Here is a 25472-nt window from a genome sequence, read left to right as displayed (position 1 = left end):
GAAATTGAAATGTGGTACTCTCTTGATAGCGTAGTTGGTAAGTCACAGCGTCACTTGTCATGTGATAGCTGAGTTCCAGTCCTCGGTAGTACCACATTTCAATTTCTGCTTGTGGCCTTCATTGGGTCTCCCGATGTTGATGGCTTAGAATTAAAGTGCATTGTGGTTATTAAAATGTATCTCTAATCACTGGAACCCATTCAGTGTTGTACATATATATATTTATGTATATGTATGTATGTATGTATGCATATAATCAAGGCGCCGATGCCAGCATCCTCGTACCCACTCGCGCCTCATGACTCCTACGTAGGCGCTATCGTACTGAAGTGATTAAACACCCAGAAATTATCTACAGACCTAAATGAAATATATTTAAACACTCATTTTTTTTACACAAGTTGAAAAAAATATATCAAGCAAAATAAATTTTGATTCAATTTTCAAGGTGATATCCATTCTGGTCCAGACATTATTGACAACGGGAAGTAATATAATTAATAACAGCAAGAAGCAATTCATTATGTGTTTGAGTGCATTCTTGTTCAACGGCATCTCTTAATTCAGCAATTGTTCCAGGCTTTGTAGGATACACTTTATCATTTGTGCATTCCCATAAGAAATCCTCATATCTCGGCTTGTGTCAGGATTAGAAATGGAGAGAGTGAGTGGTTCGAGGTAAAGGTGGGACTTCGTCAAGGATGCGTTATGTCGCCCTGGCTGTTCAACTTATACATGGATGGGGTAGTGCGAGAGGTAAATGCAAGGGTAGTGGGTCGGGGATTGGAGATGATTAAAGAAAATGGAGAAAAGTGGGAGGTGAGCCAGCTGTTGTTTGCTGACGACACTGCGCTTGTGGCAGGATCGGAGGAGGGATTGAGGAAGTTGGTGACAGAGTTTGGGAGAGTATGTGATAGAAGAAAGCTAAAGATAAATGTGGGTAAAAGTGAGGTGATAAGATATACAAGGGGTGAAAGTGGTAGTAGACTGGAAGTGAGCATTAAGGGAGAGCGACTGGAGGAAGTGGATAGTTTTAGATACTTGGGTGCAAATGTGGCAGGAAAAGGTGGAGTGAAGGTGGAGGTAGAATGTAGATTGAGAGAAGCGAGTAAATGCCTTGGTGGATTGAAGAGGGCGTAATGAGGAATAGACATTTGGGAATGGATGCTAAGAGGAGACTGTATGAAGGAGTGATTGTGCCAACAGCACTGTATGGGGGAGAAACATGGAACATAAGAGAGGAAGAGAGAAGGAGTTTGAATGTGTTTGAGATGAGGTGTCTGAGAAGTATGATGGGGGTTACTAGGCTAGATAGAGTGAGAAATGAGGAGGTGAGGAGGAGAACAGGGGTGGAAAGGGAGTTGGGAGATAGGGTTGATGAAAGAGTATTAGGATGGTTTGGACACATGGAAAGAATGAGTGAAGAAAGACTAGTAAAAAGAGGTATGGAAGGCAGATGTGGAGGGAGTGAACATGAGGGGACGTCCTAGGATGAGGTGGATGGATGGGGTGAAGGGGGCTTTGGGGTAGAGGGGAATGTCTGTTGAGGAAGGATGGGAGAGAACAGAAGACAGGGGTGAATGGAGAATTATTGTATATGGATGATGTGATGCATGAAGTGGAATGGGCGGGCTGATGGCGGGTGAGGTAGTATGTGTGAGCAAAATTTGACGCAGCCCGAAGGGATTTCTCCCCGTCTTCTCCTTTTATGCAATGGGGGGACGGAGAGGGGGGAGTCGCCGATTTAATGAAGCGGCCTTGCTGTGGATGTGCTGTGACTTGCGACACTGCTTCTGACCCAGGGCAGTGGACAAGGTGCAGGGATGACCCGTCATCCAGGAGGTGCTAAGAAAAGAGGGATGGTGGAGGGATGTGGAGTGTATTCAGGGATGGAATGGGTGGGAATGATTTTATGCCTTTTCCTTTTTGGCTACCCTCCGTGTAAGGGGGAAAAAGCCTTGGTATATGTATGGTATATGTATGTATGCATTCCCATAAGAAAGATTTTAAAGGGATAAGGTCCGGTGAACGAGGAGGATATTCTAGAAAGCCTCTTCTTCCAATCCACCTGCTTGGCAAAATCTCATTAAGTTAAGAATGTAGATCATGATGGTAGTGCAGTGGTGATCCATCTTGCTGGGGAAAAAAGCCTCATCTTCAAACACAGTTCTAATGCTTAGCATGATAGACTGTTGCAGCATGTTCATGGAAACGAGATCAGTCACTGTAGCATAAAAAAGAATGGTTCAATTAATCCTCTTGATGTGATGCTACACCACACTGTAATTTTCTGGTAAATTAACTTCTTGTTTTACTGTAACATGCGGTTTTTCAGGCCTACAGTATGTGCAGTTGTGACAGTTAATGGAACTGTTTAGTATGTAGCCTTTTCACCCCACTTAACTTTTGTTGTGAAATGTGATCTTAAGAACATTTTGCCAAATACCATTCGCAATACTCTATTCTTCTGTCCGGATCATCGTTATTAATAGCATGGACCAATGTAGGGATATAACTTTTCCATTTCAAGCGCCTTAAGATGCGATGGACAGATGCTCCTGAAATCCTCATATCTCGGCTTGTTTGGCGCAAAGATTTTCTTGGACTTCTCTGGTTGATGTGCGTGTTCTTCCAGGACGGCTCTTGTGTACATTCTGCACTGTTCCATCAGATTCAAACTTATTAATGATTCGAGAGATAGTTACGCGCGTAGGTGGGTCAGATTGAAACTCTCTTCTATACTGCCTCTGAACTTCAACTGTGTTTTCATATTTCTAATAGCATTTTAGGATGAATTTCCTTAATTCAAAGCTCAGTCTTGATCCCATTATCTATTCTTATGTGTAAATCAGAAAAGAAAAGAAACTATTTAAGTTATTTACTGTTGTAGTATGTATACATTCTATTGAGTCACCCTGTATATATATATATATTTTTTTTTTTTCTTGTTGACAGACGTGATTAAATAGTATTGCTGTTTCTGCATTGTTTATCTTTTTGTTAAGCACTTCAAATTCTCTTGCTAATTTACGGTGTTGGACCGATAGTTTGCTGAGTAGCTGTCCGTATGAGGTTGCAACGTTTCGGTCTTCTCTGGAGACCATCTTCAGGCTAATTGTTTGGGTGTGTGTGTGTGTGATGTTTATATACTATTTTATTTCTGATTGTTTGGATGGTGTCGTGTGAAGCGATCATCCTGATTGCTGCTACGTAGTCATCAGGAATCACTAGGAGAGGTGAGGTCAGGTCCGCTTGTGGGATGGGAGAATCTGGAGGTCTATATTGTGTATGTTCATGGTTGGTTTTAATTCTGCTATATAAATTGCTTCAATAAATGCTAATCTGCGGGAGTCTCTTTCTCTGTCTATTATTACTGTTCCTTCTTCTAAGTTTTGACGGGTGAGGGAAGTATTATGTTTGGTGTTATAGTGATTCTTTATGGATCCATGTTGTAGGTGGCAGGTCAAACGTCTTGTAAGTTTAGTCCTCGTCATTCCAATGTATGTTTGAGACCCACAGCTCTCAACGGTACAGTTATGTTGGTAAATGACGTGATTATCTTGTAAAGACGATGTTGATTTGGGAGGGCGGTTTCTCAGTAAAAGTTGTGACGTCTTTCGGGTCTTGTAGTATATGGTCAGTGATATTTTGTCTTCTGGGTCAGTGGGCTTGACGTGTTTTGTAATTATGTCCTTAATGACTTTTTCATCTGTCTTATATTCTGATGACATGTAATTTCTGTAATATATATTTATGTTTTCTTGTTTTTGTGTGGTAGGTTTGTTAGAATACCAGTTGTTGATGGCTCGTTTTGTTGCTTCGTTAATTAACTTGTTACTATACCCATTGTTAATAAGGACTTGGGTAAGTCTTTCCAGTTCAGTGTGTGTATCTTTCCATGTAGAGCAGTGTGATATGGCGCGTCTTATGTATGCGTTGATAGTGGAATTTAAATATCGTTGAGGGCATTCACTTTTACCATTAAGACAAAGGTTTTTGTTGCTAGGTTTTACGTATACTAATGTGATGTACTTGTTGTTATGACTGGTTACTAAGACATCGAGGAAGGGCAAACGTCCGTTGTTCGATTCTTCGAACGTAAAATTAAGGCCGGAAGCTTCTATGAGTTGTTCTCTGAGTCTTTGGAGTTCTTGAATATCTTTGACTCTAACGAAAATGTCATCTATATAGCGGCAATAAATGGATGGTCGGTTGGTGGCGAGTGTGAGCTTCTCTATGGTTCCCATGAAAAAAATTGCGAAAAGGGACTCCATCTATTTGTTTGTACATATTACCGCGTGGACATGTGAAGGGGGCTTCTTTGGTACAGATCTCTAAAAGGGTGCGTAAGAAAGCTTCTGGAATGTTCATTATCGGTGTGTTGTCGCATCGATAGACTCTATCTAGGATGAACTGTATTGTTCTGTCGACGTCGATGTTTGTGAATAAACTTTCTACGTCCAGCGATGCTATAATGTGATTTTCTGCGGGAGGGGCATTTGCTAGGATTTCTAGGAATTCTTGGGCTGATGTCAGAGCGTAATCCGTGGGTATATATATATATATATATATATATATATATATATATATATATATATATATATATATATATGTATATATATATATATATATATATATATTTATACACACATATCTATATATACATGGGGTGATTGAGAAATTCGTGGCTTAAGGTACAAAAATATATTTCATGATAAATTGTTTACACATTTATTTCAACGGTCGCGGAGTTTACGGATCCCTTCTTCGTAGAAGCTTGAGTCTTGGTCCTCCAAATACACTTCTACGGCATCAACGACGTCATTATTTGTAGCGAAATGTTGACCGCTCAGCTCTTTTTTCATATTGGGAAATAGTAGTCTGAGGGAACCAAATCAGGTGAATGGGGTGGATGTTCAACTAGCTGGAAGCAGCAATCATGTATGGTAGCAAGAGCCAGGGCAGATGTGTATGCTGACGCATTGTCCTGATGGAAAAGCACCCCTAATGATAGCTTTCCACACGTTTTTTTTATTTTCTCTAGCAGCTGCCTTATTAGTTTGGCATAGTATGGTGCAGTAATGAATTGACCCTTTGTCAGATAATCCACCAGTAGCACCCACTCAGAATCCCCTAAAAAATGGAAGGCATCACCTTCCCTGGAGAGATCACCGACTTGGTCTTCTTTGGACCGGAAATCCATGATGCTTCCATTGTTTTGATTATTCTTTCGACTCAAGCTGGAAGTGGTGAACCCAAATCTTTTCCATGGTCACAAATCGCCGGATAAATCTTTGTAGATCAGCATAAAAAATAGCAAGATTTTTCTTTGACATGTTGACAGTAATGTTAGTAAATTTGTGGACGTCATATTAAGTCATGGTACACTGGTATGCTGCAGGAAGATCTTAACAAATTGTTGCATGGTCGGTGAAATGGCAAATGAACTTTAATACCTCAAAGTGCAGTGTGTTAAGCGTACGTTTACAGAACCACAGGTATAGCTGAGTCCTGACCATAAATTCAGGAAATACTGCATTAAGATTTATAACTAGGACTTTTACAAACACAATTACAGATGTAGTTATCAAACTCTATCCTTGATTATACGGTAGTTTTGGTCTCCGTCCTATAATATGGGTTCACTGGAATCAGTGCAGAGGAAAATTATCAAAATGGTACATTGACTTAACTTACACTCTTTAGAATGAGAGGAATTTAATAGAGGTATTCATTTTGATCAAGGGCTTTAACAAGATGAAAACAACAGAGCAGAACTCGCAGTAATGGATCTAAATTGGAGAACTTTAAATATGAAGGAAATAGGCAAGAAATGGTTTACCAATAAAGTGGTTAACGAATGGAATAGACTTGGTAACCCTGTAGTAAGCGCAGAAACTATTGGTTGTTTTAAGAGAAGGTTATATAATTTTATAGTTTGGAATGATGGGTGGTAATGGACAAGAAACTGCCTAGTGTAGACCTTGTGGTTTCTTGCAGTCTCCTTCGATCTTATGCTCTTATGAATAACTTTGAACTATTTTCTTCTATTCATTCATCTATCTATCTATTCATCTATTTATTTATCTTTTACTCATTTATCTTTTGCTGAGAGAAACTTCTATTCCTCAAAACAGCAATCAAAAATATTATGATTTTGAAGTTTTCCCTACATAATGGAAGAAAGAGAGAGAGAGAGAGAGAGAGAGAGAGAGAGAGAGAGAGAGAGAGAGAGAGAGAGAGAGAGAGAGAGAGAGAGAGAGAGAGGGAGGGAGAGAGAAAGAACGAGAGGTAGACGAAAAAAGAGAGGGAGGAAGAGAACAGCTATTACTTCGTGGGTTTCTGTAGACTTCGACACCGAATAAGCATTTATTCCTCTTTGAACGTATGACCAAACATTTTGTCGTCTCTCCCTTGTAGGAGCAAGAACCAAGCAGTCCCATCGACCGCATCCTAAAGAATTACGTTTACCCTCTGAGGGACATCGACTGGCAAGAGGCCATCTTGGGCTACGTGAGATCCTTCTTGGATTACTTTGCTCCTGAGACGAAGGAACCTCGTCTTGGGGAACCGGTAAGTGTCTAATGAAGAGAACCTAGATCTCTCTCTTTCTCTCTCTCTCTCTCTCCCTCAACTAGAAATTATCAGCATTCTCTTTTCAAGTGGAGACTAGTTTCCAACCATAAAAGAATGGTACGTGACTCCAGTCCGCAGAGATGTTACAAAAATACCTGTAATATTGACTGCAAAAAAGTTTGCAGTCAATATCCTATGCAAGGTGCTAGTTGGGTGTTAAGTTCTGACAGCCAAAAGCTGATATCTTGTGAGTAAAACTTCCCAAATACACAGTGTGACCCTCCCGTTGCAAGGGCCTCCTTTATTCTGAATAAGATTGTCTTGCACAAGCCACAATAGAGTATTGAAAATCCTCTCATGACAGGAAAGGGTACAACATGATTATATTAGAGTATTCCAATACTACAACTTCTTTTCCCCTTCATCTGGTCAAATTTGGAACCACTTCCCTGAATCAATTGTGTCTCTCCTATTTCTATCTCTCTCTCTGGTCTTCCAGCACCTCCACTACTTACCAGTACACCTCAACACCGAAGAAGTCTTCCTTTCCTTGGCCTTGACTTAGGCAGTCTGCCCGTGCCAGGGTTCTCCTATGATTAATCTCTTTCTTATCAAAATGGAGCCGTGTAAACGAAATGAATATTCTTGCAACAGTCAGAATAATAGTAAGAGTGCCCCCTGATACAGAGATGGGCTTCATCCTTCCTTTACCGAAGGATATAATAGTTTGGCAACAGCCAGGATAAAAAGAAAAGTACTTGTTTTTCTATCTTGGCTGCCGCCAAGGTGTTACATTTATCTCTGTGGCATCCCTTTGGTATGTTAAGAAAATATATGTATGTGATGAGATGGTTCTAAGCCCTTCCATGGGTGCTATGGAGATCAGTGGAATAGCCTGGCATCAACCAGAGTAGAAGGACAAGTGTTACTGGATGCGGAAGGGGTCAAGAAAATATAAGTACCTAATGAGATAGATTTAATCCTTTCCTAAGATGCTACAAGCATCTGATTAGATGAATTTGATCCCCTCCTTTCTAATGAGATACTTATGTTCAAGTATCTGATCCTATGCTTGGTTCTTCCTGCACAGTTGACTGAGCGCCAGGGTTCCGAGATGGCCCACCTGGCCAGCCGTCTGCTCCGTTTAGCTATTAGGAGCTTCCTCCCGCGTTACGCCGCCTCCTCAAACCACCACAACTACTAGAGACCCTAGCCACACACATAAACGAACACACCACAGGCAAGGGCACACCTGTTTCTTTCCAGTCATGTGTTTATAAGGTGTCTGTCAACTGTTTTTGTTTATTTGGGATTCTTTGTTTGGATCTAGACGTAATGTCACCTAGTTTTGATCAACAATGTTGACTGTTCATGTACATTCAGTTAAATATCTCGTCAAGTTTTGGTCAAACAAGTTAGTTAAATTGAACGAAGTCAGTTAATCTTTTGTCATTGTTATTTTCAGATTAAGGTTCCTAAGTGGCTAAAATCCTTTCTGGTCATGTTAGAATCGTCTTCGAGGCGAATTAGAATTCAAACAAGATCCAATAGTGACGATGCAAAGAGCGCATCAATAGACATCAATAGTGTCAGTAAACTTGACAAGAGAACCATACGCAGTACAAACAGCGGCCAGGGAGAGATAAACCTCTCCTCTCTCAGAGTCGCTGGCGACACTGAAGAAGTCGCTGAAGGAGAACCCCCAAAAGAATCCTCAGCAGGCGCGGGTCGCTTGCTGCTCACTACAAACAGCAACATTGACAAAAGCGTAGCAGCTCATTCTTGGGTGTATCTTGGCTGGCTCACGTTTTATTCCCTCCTAAGCGTCGCTGGTGCGGTGTTGCCGCTTTTCAAGATTCCGCGGCAAGACGAAGAAGAGGAACCTCCGATTCCAGAAATGAATGGAAACATGACGGGGCACATGTACAGCGGGGACCCCAGCCACCACCACGCGGCGACACAAGATTACGCGCAGATAAGGAGGAAATATTACTACAGAGGAAAATAGTGTCGCGTTTTATGAGATATTTGTGTGTATTTATAAAACTATGACGATTTATTTATTTGCAAAGTCGATTTTTATTCCAATGTTTTGTTTTCAAAAAACTGAAAAGTTGCTTTTGTTGCGGGTATGTCTTTTCCTACCCTCGATAGCCTACGTGAACGTATGTGAAGACAACTAAGCCTCAGGCTGCTTATTTATTTAAAAAAATATACTTTTAATTTCTATGCTTTGTTTTAAAAAAATTAAAAGTTGTTACCGTTATAAATATGTTTTTCTTACCTTTGACACAAGCTAAGTCTTAGTGACAATAGGTCTGGCTTGTATCACAGCACACGCATACATATATCCAAAGGGCCTTATAAGGGAGGTGGCCATTCGAGGCATGCCCTCACCCTTCACCCACCCCACACCCATTCAACATATATTTGTGTTTACAGTAATGGTAGAATTTGTACAGATATGTATGGGAAGACAAGGAAAGGGAGAGACGGGACCAATGGCTTTCTTAGGTAAATAACAGTACACAACTGGTTTAGAATATTGTCTTTTTCTAGAGTTGGTGATGGCAGCAGTCGAAACATATCAAGTACTGTTATTCACCCAACAGAAACACTTCCAAAATCGCGTGTTTTCCTTCCTTTTCTTTCTTTCACAGTAATACTGGAAGACATTGGGCCCAAAAATGCAGTTTACCTTCGAATATTATGACGTAGAGAGGATTTAATCTTATCTGAATATATCATCTGGCGGTGGTCAGAATAATACAACAAGAATCAAATCTCAAGGATAGTTTACTGAAACTGGTTTAACATTTTGACTGCGGTGGTGATTTCTCTTAGCCGAATAAGATTTAGGGGCATTCAAGGGAGAAACTTCTTATGAATCCATAGCCAAACAATTCTGCACATGGCGTTCTTGGAGAGCCTGTAGACGGGAATCCTGGAGGTTAAGTAGTACCCAAGTGTTGTGGATGCAACACGCCTCCTCGGTCCTCTGTTTAGGTGGCCCATCTTGGATCGCAGAGGCAAAGCGTTTGAGCTGCTTGACTCGAAACTGCGAGTCAGACACGCCCTGATCCAAGCAACTACCGCCTGGGCCAACACAGTACGGTTTAGGGCTGTCCTCTTATAGTGCCAAAATGAGTGCGCATACTCTCCCACAACCTATGGAACTGTTGGTTTGACAATAGGCAACCAACGCTGAGTTTCCTCTCGTTGGGCTCCGTCGTGGTTGTGAATGTGAAAAGGCGAATCATCTATGTATATGGAATCCAGATATGAGACTTTTGGTGGGAGTGCCACAAGGCACGTTACGCAGGCGACATTTTTTGAGTAGTTAAAATGTAATCTCGATTAACAATCGGGGTTTAAAGAGGTGCCCTAGTCTAAATAAAAATCACATGCAGACACCAGGAAAAATATAAAAGGGGAGTTAGTGACGCACAACTTATGGTTATTATATGTAAAAAAAAAAAAAAAAAAAAAAAAGTATTTTGACAGGTCGAAACTCACAATGGCATTGAAAAAAATATTGGAACTACGTCGTCTGTTTTTTATTTTTTTTTATTACTATTATCACTATTTTTTTTATTTTATTTTATCAAATGCGATGACAACCGACTTGCTACGGGGTCTGCAGTCACGGGCTCCGGGGCGACGGCCGGTGTCCTAAGGGGGGCAAACATCCCTGGTGGCTGGTGTAGGGCCAGAAAAAAAATCTGAAAAAGAATTGAATTCAAGTGTAAGAACAATATTATTCTAAATTAATTATCAAATGAATTTCCTAATTAAGAATATGATCATATAAATGAAATCAATTGAATGAACTAGATGTAATTGCCTGAAAGAAATTGTGTATCTAAGGATATTGAAATTGATAAAATGCATTTATCAGAACAAATCTATGGCTACAAAAACCTTAAAATTAATTAAATTCAGTCATTAGATAATATATATATATATATATATATATATATATATACATATATATATATATATATATCTATATATACATATATATATATATATATTTATATATATATATATATATATATATATATATATATATATATATTGATTTAAACTATGAGAAATGATGTAACTGAAGGCGGAGAAAGTATACGAGGAATAATGGAAGAATTTTACTGCCTTAACGTTTCGACCTTTAGGGTCTTGATCACATTTGTTTGGGTCAGCTCAACCCACAAACTATCATATGCATCCCGTTTCACTTTCTCTAAAAACACAGGCATGGGCATTATTTTTAACGTACAACAGAACACCCCCATCTTTCTTGTGGCTTCTATCCTGATGAAAGTGTTTAAATCCCGCAATATTAAATTTAGCTTCGAACTCTTTACCATTTAACCATGTCTCGGTTATTTCTATCATATCGAGCTTTTCGCTTTTGACATACGCCTGTATTTCTTGAAATTTGTTCCTAATACTACGAACATTAAAGTTCATGGTTTTAAGAAACTCGTGATTATTTCTTTTTGACACGTTTTGAGTTTCAATATCATTTCTTACATTATAATTTTGTTTTTTATTAACACCTTGCTCTAAGTTATTATTTGGTCCTTCATAAGAACATAAGAACATAAGAAATAAAGGAGACTGCAAAGACCATAAGGCCTACACTAGGCAGCTCCGTATCCATCACCACCTGTCATCCCCATCCATAAAGTTGTCTAATCGTTTTTTAAAACAACTGATAGTTTCAGCGCTTACTACATGGTTACTAAGTTTATTCCATTCATCGACCACCCTAATAGTCAACCAATTTTTGCCTATATCCTTCTTAAATCTAAATTTGTCCAGTTTATACCCATTACTGCGAGTCCTGCCCTGTTGTTTTATTATGATGACCTTGTTTGCATCACCCTTGTTATAGCCTTTGATCCACTTGAACAATTCTATTAGATCACTCCGCACTCTGCGTCTTTCCAGAGAGTGTAAGTTTAGGTGCCTAAGCCTCTCTTAGTAAGGCAAATTTCCGAGTCCTTGTATAATTTTGGTCATTCTTCTCTGTACTGATTCTAGTGAATTTACGTCCATTCTGTAGGACGGAGACCAAAACTGTACCGCATAGTCAAGGATGGGTCTAACTATCGCTAGATAGAGTTTAATAATTACCTCTGCACTTCTATTCGTTACCGTCCTAGCAATGAAGCCTAATACTCTGTTAGCTTTATTTCTGGCGCTAATCCACTGCTTCCTGGTTTTAAGGTCCGGACTCACCAGAACTCCCAAGTCCCTCTCGCACTCAGATTTTTCTAAAAATGTGTTATCTAAGTTGTATCTATTTTTGGGGTTGTGTAGTCCTACGTTTAACACGCTACACTTAGAGATATTGAAGTTCATTTGCCATTTCACCGACCATGTTAACAATTTATTAAGGTCATCCTGCAGAATCTGGGCGTCGTCTCCTGACCTAATTAGGCGTCCTATTTTAGTGTCGTCCGCAAACTTACTAACATCACTATTTAACCCTTCGTCTAAGTCGTTTATATACATAATGAACAACAAGGTACCCAAAATCGAGCCCTGGGGGACCCCGCTAGTAACATTGCCCCACCTAGATTTTATTCAATGCCTCGTTAACATTTCTCCCATCAAAATTAATATTTCCCCCATCACAGATATCTGGTCGCTCACGGTCATCCGATCTCTTTTGTACACATTATCCCCCTACGTCACCGCGATTCACACCGGCCTCCCGTCGTTCATTGACATTCTGTCTGGCATCCCTTCCTAAAATTATATTTTGTCCTCCAGTGACATTATATCCTACCTTGATATTTTCCCTCCACTATAATTACATCCCATCGTAATCTTTTTTCTTTCACTGTCATTACATCCCATTGTGATATTTTGGCCTTCATTGACATTCTGTCCGGCATTCCTTCCTAAAACTGCATTTTGTCCTACACTGACATTATATCCTACCGTAATATTTTCTCCTCCAGTATCATTACATCCCATCGTGATATTTTGTCCTCCATTATCATTACATCCCATCGTGATCTTTTGTCTTCCACTGTCATTACATCCATCATGACATCCTAATGTAACATTTCGTCCTCTACCGACATTATATCCTAAAATTATATTTTGTCCTATACTGGCATATTGTTCTACATTAACGCTATACTCTACTCTGTTTTCCCAAGTACACTCTATTTCCCCTTCCCTTTGGGCTTCCACCCCAAAAAAAGGAACTAGTTCATTACAAACTCCCACAATGAGGTTTGTAAGAACATCTTTGCCTCTGCGGGTAAGGTGGATCCCATCAGAAGCGTAAAGGTCATGACGCCTGGAAAAGAGATACCAAGGATAAAGAAAGTGGTATCCCAACTGTGTGCACAATTGCGATATCCTATCATTAATCCCTATGGCTCTACTCTTCCAACACGAGCCTGCGTAGATCCTTGGGAGGAATCCCACAGACTACGTGACGGCTCCCACGTTCCTTCATCTCCTGTAGGAAGACCCTGTAATTCCGAACAAGTTCCTCTGATCTCACCCTACCTACATCGTTACTTCCCGTATGAACAATCGTAACCGTGTTCGTCCATCCTTGCTCCCTGATGGACTGGGTACAACCGGCGATCCCACGGCCCGGTTGACATACAAGCTTGCAATGTCGTTTAGTCTTCCGCTGGAGGATGTCGTCATAGCCTCGCACCATGGAGTCCCCCACCACCAAGAACTCCTGCTTTTCAGCCACTTCATCCTCCAGCAGAGCAAAACGATTGGGTAGAGCCAGCGGTTGCTCCACAGGCACACGCTTACCGAACGCGGGCTCGACAAACGGGACCCCACGGAGCGCCACTCGCTCACGGCAGTGACAGAAGGGGAAGAAGTGGAACGCTCTTTGGGTTGTGGGGAGGGTTCACTCTTCTCACGGAGCGCACTCCTCAGAAGACGAATTTCCTCCTCACACATCCTGAGACGGTCCTCCAGGTTCACACAACCTTCACAAGCCATTTCGCTCCTCCTTTAGTAATACAAACGGCAAAGAAAGAGAGAGAAAAATAAGCGGTCTCTAATAAACTAAATACACGAAACTTACTCTGCTTACCTTATACTATTTCTTCTACCTTTGGAGTACAGTAACAGAATATTGTTTTGAATTTAAATAGAACACTACACTTTATCTTGTATCTGTAACTGTATAGCGCTATACGTATACAATTACAAAAACACAACACAATCACTTAACACTATTCGGAGGTATAAATTTCACAGGTATTCGCTAGCTTGTGTCTGTGCAGAAAAACGAGCTCTCTAGCTGAGGTCACGAAGCAGGCTGAGCTGAGGTCACGAAGCAGATTGAGCTGAGGTCACGAAGCAGACGGAGCACGACCTCACCACCCTCAGCCTGCCAAGGGTGTCAGACAAGCACAGTAAGGCACTGAGGAAGTTTGGATAGGACCTAATGTTCCACCCACGTCACCGTCACTTCCTCCCACCTGACGCCACTCCCTCCCGCCACGCCACCCCACATTCCAACAAGATCCAACCCATCAGAGCACCGAGGACTGATCGATACAAGAATAGTGCTTTTCCATCCATTGTTCGCACAATAAACTCATTGCAAAACTTAGACTAGGCATATCACTCATATAATTACTGTATTGTACTATTGTCAACGTATCACTGTAAAACTTAGACTAGGCGTATTACTCATATAATTACTGTATTGTATTATTATTAGTGCATCACTGCTATTTCAATAAACCTATTATTGTTTATTATTATTATTATTACACACACACACACACACACACACACACACACACACACACACACACACACACACACACACACACACACACACACACACACACACACACACACACACACACACACACACACACACACACACACACACATACGCACACACACACACACACACACACACACACACACACACACACACACACACACACACACACACACACACACACACACACACACACACACACACATATATATATATACATATATATATATATACATATATATATATATATATATATATATACATACATATATATATATATATATATAAACTTTGAATAAAGAAAAATCCTATATTTCGGCTATCAACTGTAGCCCTCTTCAGGAAAGTACATAAGATAGAGAACAGAGGGGACTTATAAACTACAGTAAGAAGAGATGTGGACAGTTGACCTCACTCAGGCGCGGGGCAAACTGGGGTGGCGGAGGAGGGAGGAGGTGAGGAGAGGGGAGGATGTAGCGTCCGCATCAACTTGGCTACTGCTGCGCGTGAGATTATGTCAGGTGTCCACTGCCCTTTAGAAATATTAATATTAGGGCATTCCTCAATTAATGCTGATTCGACTATTTTCCTCCTGAAACCGCAGTGGGACTTGAACACTAATCTGGCCTTACCCCAGTCGAAAGAATGATTCTTATTTTTGACATGAAGAAATACAGCCTCGAAGCGGCCGCCATTCAAAGCTTCAAAACCATTGAGCAGAACAGAGGCATGTTTAACATCGCCCCTCCTATCATCCGTCTGTTACCCGCATTAAATAAATGTATGAAATGTCCCCCTTAGTCCACTTCAACAAACTGTCCGAAATGTCCTCCTTTGTCTCCACCAAGTCCCACCCGTCCCCCTCCTCCCCCTCCACCTACCACCCACCCCTCCCTGATAACCTCTCCCAGTTCTTTCCCTGTTGGCTTATATGTGCTCAGAGTGTGTGTCATGTCTGTACTTGAAAAAGCTGTAACAAGCGAAACGTAGTACCAATAAAGGTTTCGATCTCACAAGGTGTTTATTCTCACAACCTGACATAATCTCACGCGCAGCAGTAGCCAAGTTGATGCGGACGCTACATCCTCCCCTCTCCTCACCTCCTCCTTCCTCCGCCACCCCAGTTTGCCCCGCGCCTGAGTGAGGTCAACTGTCCACATCTCTTCTTACTGTAGTTTATAAGTCCCCTCTGTTCTCTATCTTATGTACTTTCCTGAAGAGGACTACAGTTGATAGCCGAAATATAGGATTTTTCTTTATTCAAAGTTTATTCTTTCTCCGACTGTGGGTTCCTGTGTGTAATTTACAAATGTGCTACTACATTTCTGTTTAGAAAAAAAAAATATATATATATATATATGTATATATATATACATACATACATACATACATACGTACATACATATACCAAAGACTTTTTCCCCCCACATGGGGGGTAGCCACAAAGAAAAAGGCATAGAAACCATTTCCACCCATTCCATTTCCTATATATTCCACTCCCCTCCACCCTCCTCCCTCCCTCTTATATTGGCACCTCCTCGATGACGGGTCATCCCTGCATCCTGTCCACTGCCTTGGGTCATAAGCAGTGTCGCAAGACACAGCACATCCACAGCAAGGCCGCTTCATAAATTCGGCGAAACCCCCCTTCTCCGTCCCCTCATGCAGAAAAGGAGAAGACGGGGAGAAATCCCTTCGGGCTGCGTCAATTTTCTTCTCACACATACCTCAACACCCCCCACCCCCCACCCACTCCCCCTCATGCATCACAGCATCATCTATACACAACCCCTCTCCATTCACTCCCATCTTCTGTCCTCTCCCGTCCTTCCTCCACAGACGTTCCTCTCTTTTGTAATGCCCCTTTCACCCCATCCATCTAACTCATCCTAGGACGCCCCCTCATATTCACTCCTTCCACCTCTGCCTTCCATACTTCTTTTACTAGTCTTTCTTCACTCATTCTTTCCATGTGTCCAAACCATCCTAATACCCTTTCATCTACCCTATCTCCCAACTCCCTTTCCACCCCTGTTCTCCTCACCTCCTCATTTCTTACTCTATCTAGTCTAGTAATCCCTATCATACTTCTCAGACATTTAATCTCAAACACATTCAAACTTCTTCTCTCTTCCTCTCTCATGTTCCATGTTTCTGCCCTGTACAATGCTGTTGGTACAATCACTCCTTCATATAACCTCCTCTTAGCATCCATTCCCAGATGTCTATTTCTCATTACACTTTTCAATCCACCAAGGCATTTACTCACTTCTCTCAATCTACCTTCTACCTCCACCCCCACTCCTCCCTTTCCTGCCACATTCGCACCCAAATATCTAAAACTATCCACTTCCTCCAGTCTTTCACCCTTAATGCTCATCTCCAGCCTGCTGTCACTCTCTCCCCTTGTACATCTCATCACCTTACTTTTACTCACATTTATCTTCAGCTTCCTTCTTTCACATACCTTCTCAAACTCTGTCACTAACTTCCTCAATCCCTCCCCTGATCCTGCTACAAGCGCAGTGTCGTCAGCAAACAACAACTGGCTCACCTCCCACTTTTCTCAATTTTCTTTAATCATCTCCAACCCCTGACCCACTACCCTTGCATTCACCTCTCGCACTACCCCATCCATGTAAAGATTGAACAGCCAGGGTGACATAACACACCCCTGACGAAGTCCCACCTTTACCCCAAACCACTCACTCTCTCCATTTCTAATCCTAACACAAGCTCTACTACTCTCGTATAAACTCTTGACTGCTCTTGACAGCTTTCCTCCTATCCCATTTATCTGCAGTACCTCCCATATATATTCACTCACCAGCCAATACAATGTACTAACTCCTCCCTCTGTCTCCAGCAGTGCATCTTACCACCGATTCGTTCCACTGCATCCTCATTTAAGACTCCGACATCACAGACAACAGGGGCAAAATCTCAATACTAACATCCAGAATAGATAAGAATAACACACTAACTAGTGACGTCATTCAGTTTGATTTATTTGAGTAAGCCTCAAGCTATCAGGAATTTGTACAGCACTTTAAAAAGTCCTTTGCTGCATTTGAGCCATTTGAATCACTTTCCCTCCTACACTCTTTGGCTAGAACTTAAAATCGTGGTCCACACCACACCAAAGAGAAAACTGTCAAAATTGCTTCAACACTAAAATTAAACTCAGAGAAAGCCCCCAAAACTCAGACTGGGTCTCAGAAGACAAAATTTAATTGTAACACGTAGTCTCAATCATGGCATACTTTCGACTACTCTCTCATTTACACACAGACACACTCCAGAAAGCTAGAACAATCCATTCACACCAGGTATCACAATAGGCGAATTCTCCAGGAAATTCTCTGACACGGAAAAAACTATCAGCCACGTCCAGAGCCGGTCAGTACCAATCGCACCCACTCACATAATAGCCCAAGTCACACAGTCCCCCTTACATGACACGAGATCAAGATATAAATCTCCCACGCAACATCGCTCACGCCAACGCTCTCCTTCAGGAACACAAAAGGTTTGTACATGCCGCCACAAAACAGGACACCTCCTAAACACGTGTTACCACAGAAACCCTTTACAACCAAACCGATACTGTGATTATCACGGTACATGTTTTCACACGAGTGATCGTTGCCGTGTGCTGTTAGCACGGAGGCAACACAGACTACAATCCTCAGATCGCTCTCCTGCTAGACATTCACGTAAAAAGTCTCCTACAAGGCATTCACTTAACACATCTCCTTTATGACTATAGAATACATAGACTCATTGCACACCAAGGACAGTTACTCTGTTAGACTGGTAGTCTGCCCCACGTTGGACACCAGTTAGGCTAGTTGAAGGCAAACTCTGGTGGAGATAGAGTTAGTTTGTTCAACAATGAATTTTGGGCGCCAGTGGGGGGGGGGTGCGAGACGGCGAAGGAGGCGACAACTGTGCTTCAAGTCGTGTCTCTGGGCGATCTGCATGTGAGGGAGCAAAGGGGGGGGAGGTGAGAAAACAAATGTCGTGGGCAGATAAGAGGTGAGGACGGGTGAGTGAAGAGAAAAGATGAGGGGGGAAATGAGACCTACTCCTTATACACCGCCACGGAAGTCGAAGCTGGAAGTGAAGTCGTGTGGAGCCTCGACAAGAAATCGTCAAGGGAGTTGTCCTCACGACTGGGCCAGAACTTGAAGGTGGGGGTGGAGCTGGCCATCAGACTGCAAGGATAGCAGCAGGTGGCGGTCCGTTTGCCACAGGGATAACGTCGAAGAGGTTGGTGCATCTTGCGAGGCTGCTCAGGGGGTCTCGTACCTTGAACGCGTCCTGGCATAACGTCGCACGGTGGTATTGGAGCGTGGTTACAAAATTTCATGAAAAGATAGACACTTGAGTATGGTCGTAGTTGGTGGGACACTAGGCCACCCAGGGTGTTGTGGACTTGACAAAGTCGGTGTCGCTAGTCATTAACTTTACCGGTGTCGTGGTGTGGGACTTTATGATCTCCATTGAACGTGTGAGTGGGTCAAGGTGGGGACGCTCACACCTCTAGTGGTGGTGGCGGTAGGCCACGAATATACATGTGGTAGGCGAGAGAGTAGGCAGTCGGCAGACCTGGCAGGCAGCGATGGCAGACAGCAGACCTAGTAGGCGAACTGGCAGTCATGGTGGCAGGCGATCTGGAAGACAATGGCGGCAGTCGATCTGGCAGACAAGTGCCGGCAGCTACCTGTGGTAGGTGAGAGTCAATTTGGCAGACAAGTGACGGCAGATACCTGTGGTAACGAGTGTAGGGAGTCGAACTGGCAGTCACGGTGGCAGGCAATCTGAAAGACAATGGCGGCAGTCGATCTGGCTGGCAAATGACGGCAGATACCTGGTAGGCGAGAGTGTGGCAGTCGAACTGGCAGTCGGCAGACCTGGCAGGCACCGACGGCAGACTAGCTGGCAGACAGCAGAACTGGTAGGCGAACAGGCAGTCACTATGGCAGGCGATCTGGCAGACAATGGCGGCAATTGATCTGGCAGACAAGTGAGGCAGATACCTGTGGTAGGCGAAAGTGTGCGGAGTCAAACTGGGCTGTTGGCGGACGATCTGGCAGGCAGCGACGGCAGGCTAGCTAGCGGGCATGCAATCTGGCAGATCAAGTGGCGGCTGGAGATTGGCAGAGCGGGATCGGGGGCTCCAAACGTTGGGCAGCCAAATGTTAGGCTAATAGTCTGCCTCACGTTGGGCGCCAAATGTTAGGCTGGTAATCTACCCCACGTTGGGCACCAGTTAGGCTGGTTGAAGGCAAACTCTGGTAAAATAGAGTTGGTTTAATTGACAATAAATATTGGGCGCCAGCGGGGGGCGGGGGGTGGGCAAGACAACGAGCGTAGCGACAACTGTGTTTCAAGTTGTGTCCCCGGGCGATCTACTTGCGAGGGAGCAAGGGAGGGAGGAGGAAGTGAGAAAGCAAGGAGCCGCGAGCCAGGCTCACGTATGCAGCTCCGAGTCGATCGGCTTGCAAGGAAGCAAAAGGGTGGGGGGGGGGGAGGAGGCAAGAAAGCAAGGAGCCACGAGTCAGGCTCACGTATGCTGCTCCGAGGCTATCTGAATCTTCGGGCGATAGTCCATACCTTATATACACGGGCAGCTCATGACCCGTGCTCCTAATTGGCGTGAGGTCACATGTGCTGTTTGGGAAGTCGGAGGTAAAAACCTTTATGCCGGTGACTCACGAAAACAGAGGGTATGCTTTCCTCAATGGATCCAGTTATTTATATTACGTGGCTGGCAAAGGTGTGGTTAGCCATAGATGGCCGATGCTGGCACTGCACGCGTTTTTCTTCAAAATTCCGCACTGAAACTAAACGAGTCACTATTTTGGAATCCCCCGACGTCAACCTTTGTAGTGTAGATGGTGTAACATTCTCGATCATTGGTAAATTCTCCCTAGACATTAGCTTCAAAGATGAGTGCCCATCCATTCCAGTTACCACATACGTAGCTGACGTTCACTTTCCTCCTGATTTCCTAATAGGTTTAACATTGATGAAACAATATGACATAGTCATTTACCCGGCTCAAAATGGTATAATTTATGCAAATAATTTCCTCCCTGCATTGCCATCAGCAACTTCTCACAAAATCAACCACATCCATATGACTGAACAGGTAGAACATGATTCCACGTCAGTTGATTTTAGTCACCCCATTCAAATTCATTCCGCTTCATCACACGAGGATGCACCAGCTGCTAGCACAAATTGCACCACCACCCAAACCCCTCTTAAGGACTCTAACTCTTCTATTTTACTGATAGCTGTGGACCTGCGTTCCAAACGTAACAAACACACCAACTCCTCCCGCATGTCCAAATCAGCAAAACTCAGGACAAAACACCCAGAAAATACCGTTAATCTTTCACCGCCTGAAGACTCCTTCTCGCCCCTCTTAGAGGAATTTAACACAAAACCCACCCCAGTCTCAGAAATGTTATCTACATTCAAACACACTCAGTGCTTATCAGCCCAAAGACGCTCCCTCGTAAGCATACAAAAATACACATACGAGTTTTTCACGCAGTAATAACGATGTACTGTGTGCCAGAAACTTGCCGTGTCAATGTCATTTCCATGCTTTCAGCCGTCAGCTCTACTTCAAAAAAGTTCATACTTGCATTTTAATTGCCAGTGACACGAACGCAACCCTTCATCTCACAGTTGGTACAAACATTTGCAATTTCGAAGTATATACTTCAGGCATCAAGGTCATGTATGACAAATTCCCCACTTCTCAAGTTTGTATCACAATTTCCGACGTGCCCACAGCACAGGAACCCATTGATGCATCCTATTTCAACCCCATAGACTTCCCTGATGCACAAGCAGACTTTCTTCAAGTTTGCAACAAGTTCAGACATACTATTGGCACTCCAGGTGAACCCCTTGGAGTCCCTAGTCTTATTCAGCACCATATACCCCTTCGTGAGAACTCTTAACCACGTTACATTCCCGCACACAGAATGCCACACAGTAAACGCATGATTGTAGATAACCTTATCCAAGAGATGATTCCGTAAGTCATTACTGAACTATTAATCAGTGAATGGAATATCCCCCTCTTTGTTGTCCCTAAACACGATGGTTCCTTCCGCCCTATAGTAGACTTCAGAGAGTTAAATAAGCTTACAATAACAGATCGATACCCCATCCTTGTATTGTGAGACATATTACAATTCGTCGGTGCAAACAGCATATTGTTCACGACTTTGGACCTTATGTCGGGATATTTCCAGATCCCCCTTGCTCCAGAGTCTAGGCCTCTGACAGCCTTTAGCACACCCACAGTTCATTATCACTTCAAACGATTAGCCATGGGTTTCGTTTCAGTTCCTTCAGTGTTCACATGACTTATGCACATATTACTTGTAGGTCCTATAAGTCATTCAGTGTTTATATACCTCGATGACATGATCATCGCTTCCAAATCCGTTAGCGAACATTTACACACTCCACATACTGTCTTCTCACGACTAGCAAAAGCAGGTCTCAAAGTGAAGCTTAAGAAGTGCTTCTTCCTTCAGAAAGAAATACGCTTCCTATGGTATGTTCTTAATTCACAAGGAATTTTAACTCGCAGGACAAGGTCAAGGCAGTCATTCATTTTCTACATCCTATTTCTGTTGAACACATATGTTGATTCCTTGGTCTATCAGGATTCTGCAGACGTCACGTTCAAGATTACGCTAGTATAGCAGCACAATTAACTTCACTACTTAAGAAGGACCTCCCCCCCCCGCCTTCATTTGGACACCTGCCCAAGAGAAAGCCTTTAATGACTTAAAGAAAACCTTAACCATGGTACTAGTGCTCACCTTTCCAAACCGCAAGCTTCCTTTTATAATATACACAGATGGGTCCTCACCACACTTGGCACAGTCCTCATGCAACAACACGGCACAAAACCAATTGCCTATGCTAGTCGCACACTTAACAAACACAAACAAAATTACTCAGTCACAGACATAGAAGCTTTAGCTGTTATATAAGCACTCAAACATTTCAGAGAGATCATCCTTGGTTACGACATACACATATACACAGACCATCAACCAATCTTACACCTCTTTATAGGAAAGAATATTTCAGGAAAAATTGTCCGCTGGTTCCTTATCATATAAGAGTTCATGTCTACCTTTCATTTTGTTCAAGGAAAAGCGAAATTAGTTGTAGACGCTTTCAGTCGCCATATTGCGATCATCACTCAAAACCCATTTTCAGTAACTCTTACACAAGCGCGCGTAGCCGTAGCGCAGAGATCAGACCCTCCTCTCAATTTAAAAAATGACATATTAGTTGATGACATATTGTATCGCAAACACACACACGCACGCACACACACACACACACACACACACACACACACACACACACACACACACACACACACACACACACACACACACACACACACACACACACACACACACACACACACACACACACACACACACACACACACACACACACACACACACAAACGTACATACACACACATGCACGTACATACACGCTGACACTAACAAATAAACATGAACCCATCCAGTGAGTGTTCCAGCTTGTAGTCCCTACGGATCTCATTTCAGAAGTTCTACAACTTCTATACGATTCCCTCATTGTTGCACACCCTACGAAGGAGAAATGCGTTACACAAGTCAGGTTGCACTACTTCTGGTTAACCATGAGGAAGGATATTCATGCCCACATTGATGCTTGTCACCCTTGTGCGACTCACAAAGGTCATATCAGCGGTCACATTCCAAATCTAACTTACCCTATCACTTCTAATCTATTCGACACAGTCGCTGTTGATCTTAAGTTACCACTTACACATAGTGGACACCAATACCTCTTTGTCTGTGTCGACCATTTTTCACGATTCTGTATTCTTTCCCCCCTACCAGACAAGACAGCACAACACGTAGCAAAGACCCTTATTGACAAACTCATATGCCCCTTTACTACACCCAAAACTCTGATTTCTGACAACGGGACTGAATTCAACAATGAGATTCCCTTGCGTAGTTGAACGCCAGAATAAGATAGAAAGATTCTCAATGTTCTTCGACACGTTGCATCTGATCTTCTCCCTTCCCGGGATGAACATGTCCCCATGATTCAAGCTTACATAAATAATTCCATTAACAGGTTAACATCGGAACTAAAGGGAAGTTCGTCCAGCAGTTCTTGTCTCATTTCGGCGCGTGCTAGCCGGATTGGTCGGTTTGAAACCTGGCGCCTGACCCTTGACATGTCTGTACTCTACATGAGAGGCACGTGGCTACTAAATTGTGAAATCACACCCGACCTAGATATGGATCAAAAGGTCTCCTGTCGGCGAACTCTTCCTTTAATCTCCCCATTTTGTCCTCTTTGGCTTGGACAAATTGCTCCCATATGATCTTTTTTTCAGAATTACCTCCCATTTACAACTCCAATGATTACGTAAAGGTTATAGTAGCATATTTCAATAATTTGTTCAAAAGAATACATAATACCATTCATCTAAGGATGAAATGGTCCGTTTGCATAATAAATCAGTCAGAGCTTGTACCTTTGAACTTGAGATATTGTTTACACCTTTAACTACATCCCCATCTCGAAGCTCTCTCCTAAATCCTCTGGACCCTATCGTATCACTGAGCTTGAGTCAAAGAACAAAGTCAAAGCACTCAGGTTGCACGATCTTACAGAGACCGCCTTGCAATAGAGGATCATCACCAATCTTCTCCACCAAAACATCCTATCCCCCTCCCCCCGCTACAATCTTCGAAATCTAGTGTCAACTTCATAGGAGTACATTTTGCCTTGGTGAAAGAAAATAATATCTACTTCCGCATGCTCATACAATTAAATAAATTTCAATTTAATCATGAGTAGTTCCCGATATCGCCACTATTCCAACATTATGTGTATTTATCTTCATGCCAAGGTTCTGCAAAGGCCTTGTATTACTTCTCATCTTCCTTGAGCATTAACCTCACTGTGGGTAGTGAGTAGTAGCTGAGCTGATTATCTGTTGCAAGATGATAAAAAAAAAGAGTCAATCCTTTAGATGTCTAGCGTGCACACGTACTCCAAGTCTCCAGACAACTCTCAGGGGACCCTCTATTGTGCTCAGATCTGACTCCGAAGGGATTCTCCATTGTGCTCGGATCTGCCTCCCAAGAGACGCTCTATTGTCATCGGATCTAAACAGCGACCAGACAAGCCAGGCATTTCGGACTACGCCCAACACCTGCGGAAACAATATATGTTCCTCTTTTCGTCATTGCCATTCTACCAGATCAACTTGCGTCAGATATTTTATTTCATTATCACATACTTCTCTTATGTTCTCCATCTTTTGTAAATCTTATGGAAATATATCTCATGCATGGATACTGAGAGTCCAGACTCAGTCCATGCATTGTAAATTGTAGATAAAAGGAAATAATGTATTATTATGGCAACAGCCTACTTGTACCCGTGTAAATTAGAATTTGGCAACTCCCCGAGTTTCCCACGGAGGATGCTCCATGATTTGTAGATAGAGAAGACAGACATTAAAACGAACACAACTTCAACTAGTTTGCCTCACCAAACTTATCAATATAGATCATAACTACAAATCTACAAGTACTCTCGGAAAAAATCGTCTGGATCTGGGTTTTTGTTGTTTTAAGTATATCAATCTGTTTGACTACTTCTACCTTACTAATGCTGATGTCAGTTAGTCTGCTTCCCTCATCTCAGTGAAAATCGGGTCGCAGTCAGGCACCATATCTGACCTTTCCTTTGTAAATGCAGTGAGAAAATATTTGTTAAACGCCACGCTCATTTTTTCCTCCGAATCTATCCTGACTTCGTCACTTTTAATTAGGCCTATCCTTTCCTTACTTAGTGTTCTGTAGACCTCGCTTGTCTGGAAACCTTAATTTTGCAGTTATATTTCACTGTGTGCGTGTTGTTTTTAACCAGCCTAGCCGATTTCGGTTTTCAGTCTATCCGTCATCCATTTGGGAGTATTAGTATTACACCTTCTTGTTTTGAGGGGAATGAATTTGTTTTATGCATTCAA

At 42.5% G+C, this 25472-nt stretch overlaps 1 protein-coding gene across 1 annotated transcript in view; it reads left to right on the top strand.

Annotated features, from left to right (window-relative positions):
• Positions 1-7810, top strand: part of LOC143017603 (uncharacterized) — a 28676-nt gene extending 20866 nt beyond the window's left edge. The window contains exons 3-4 of the mRNA XM_076172388.1: positions 6421-6573; positions 7667-7810. Coding sequence (XP_076028503.1) covers positions 6421-6573; positions 7667-7780 — 267 coding nt within the window. The 3' untranslated portion in view covers positions 7781-7810. The remainder of the gene's footprint in view (positions 1-6420; positions 6574-7666) is intronic.
• Positions 7811-25472: the final 17662 nt, after the last annotated feature.

The sequence above is a fragment of the Oratosquilla oratoria genome, chromosome 32, assembly GCF_046742065.1.
Source record: "Oratosquilla oratoria isolate Oo_2021 chromosome 32, ASM4674206v1, whole genome shotgun sequence".
NCBI lineage: Eukaryota > Metazoa > Arthropoda > Malacostraca > Stomatopoda > Squillidae > Oratosquilla > Oratosquilla oratoria.
Note: the sequence above shows the minus strand (reverse complement) of the source record. Positions and strands in the feature narration are given on the sequence as shown.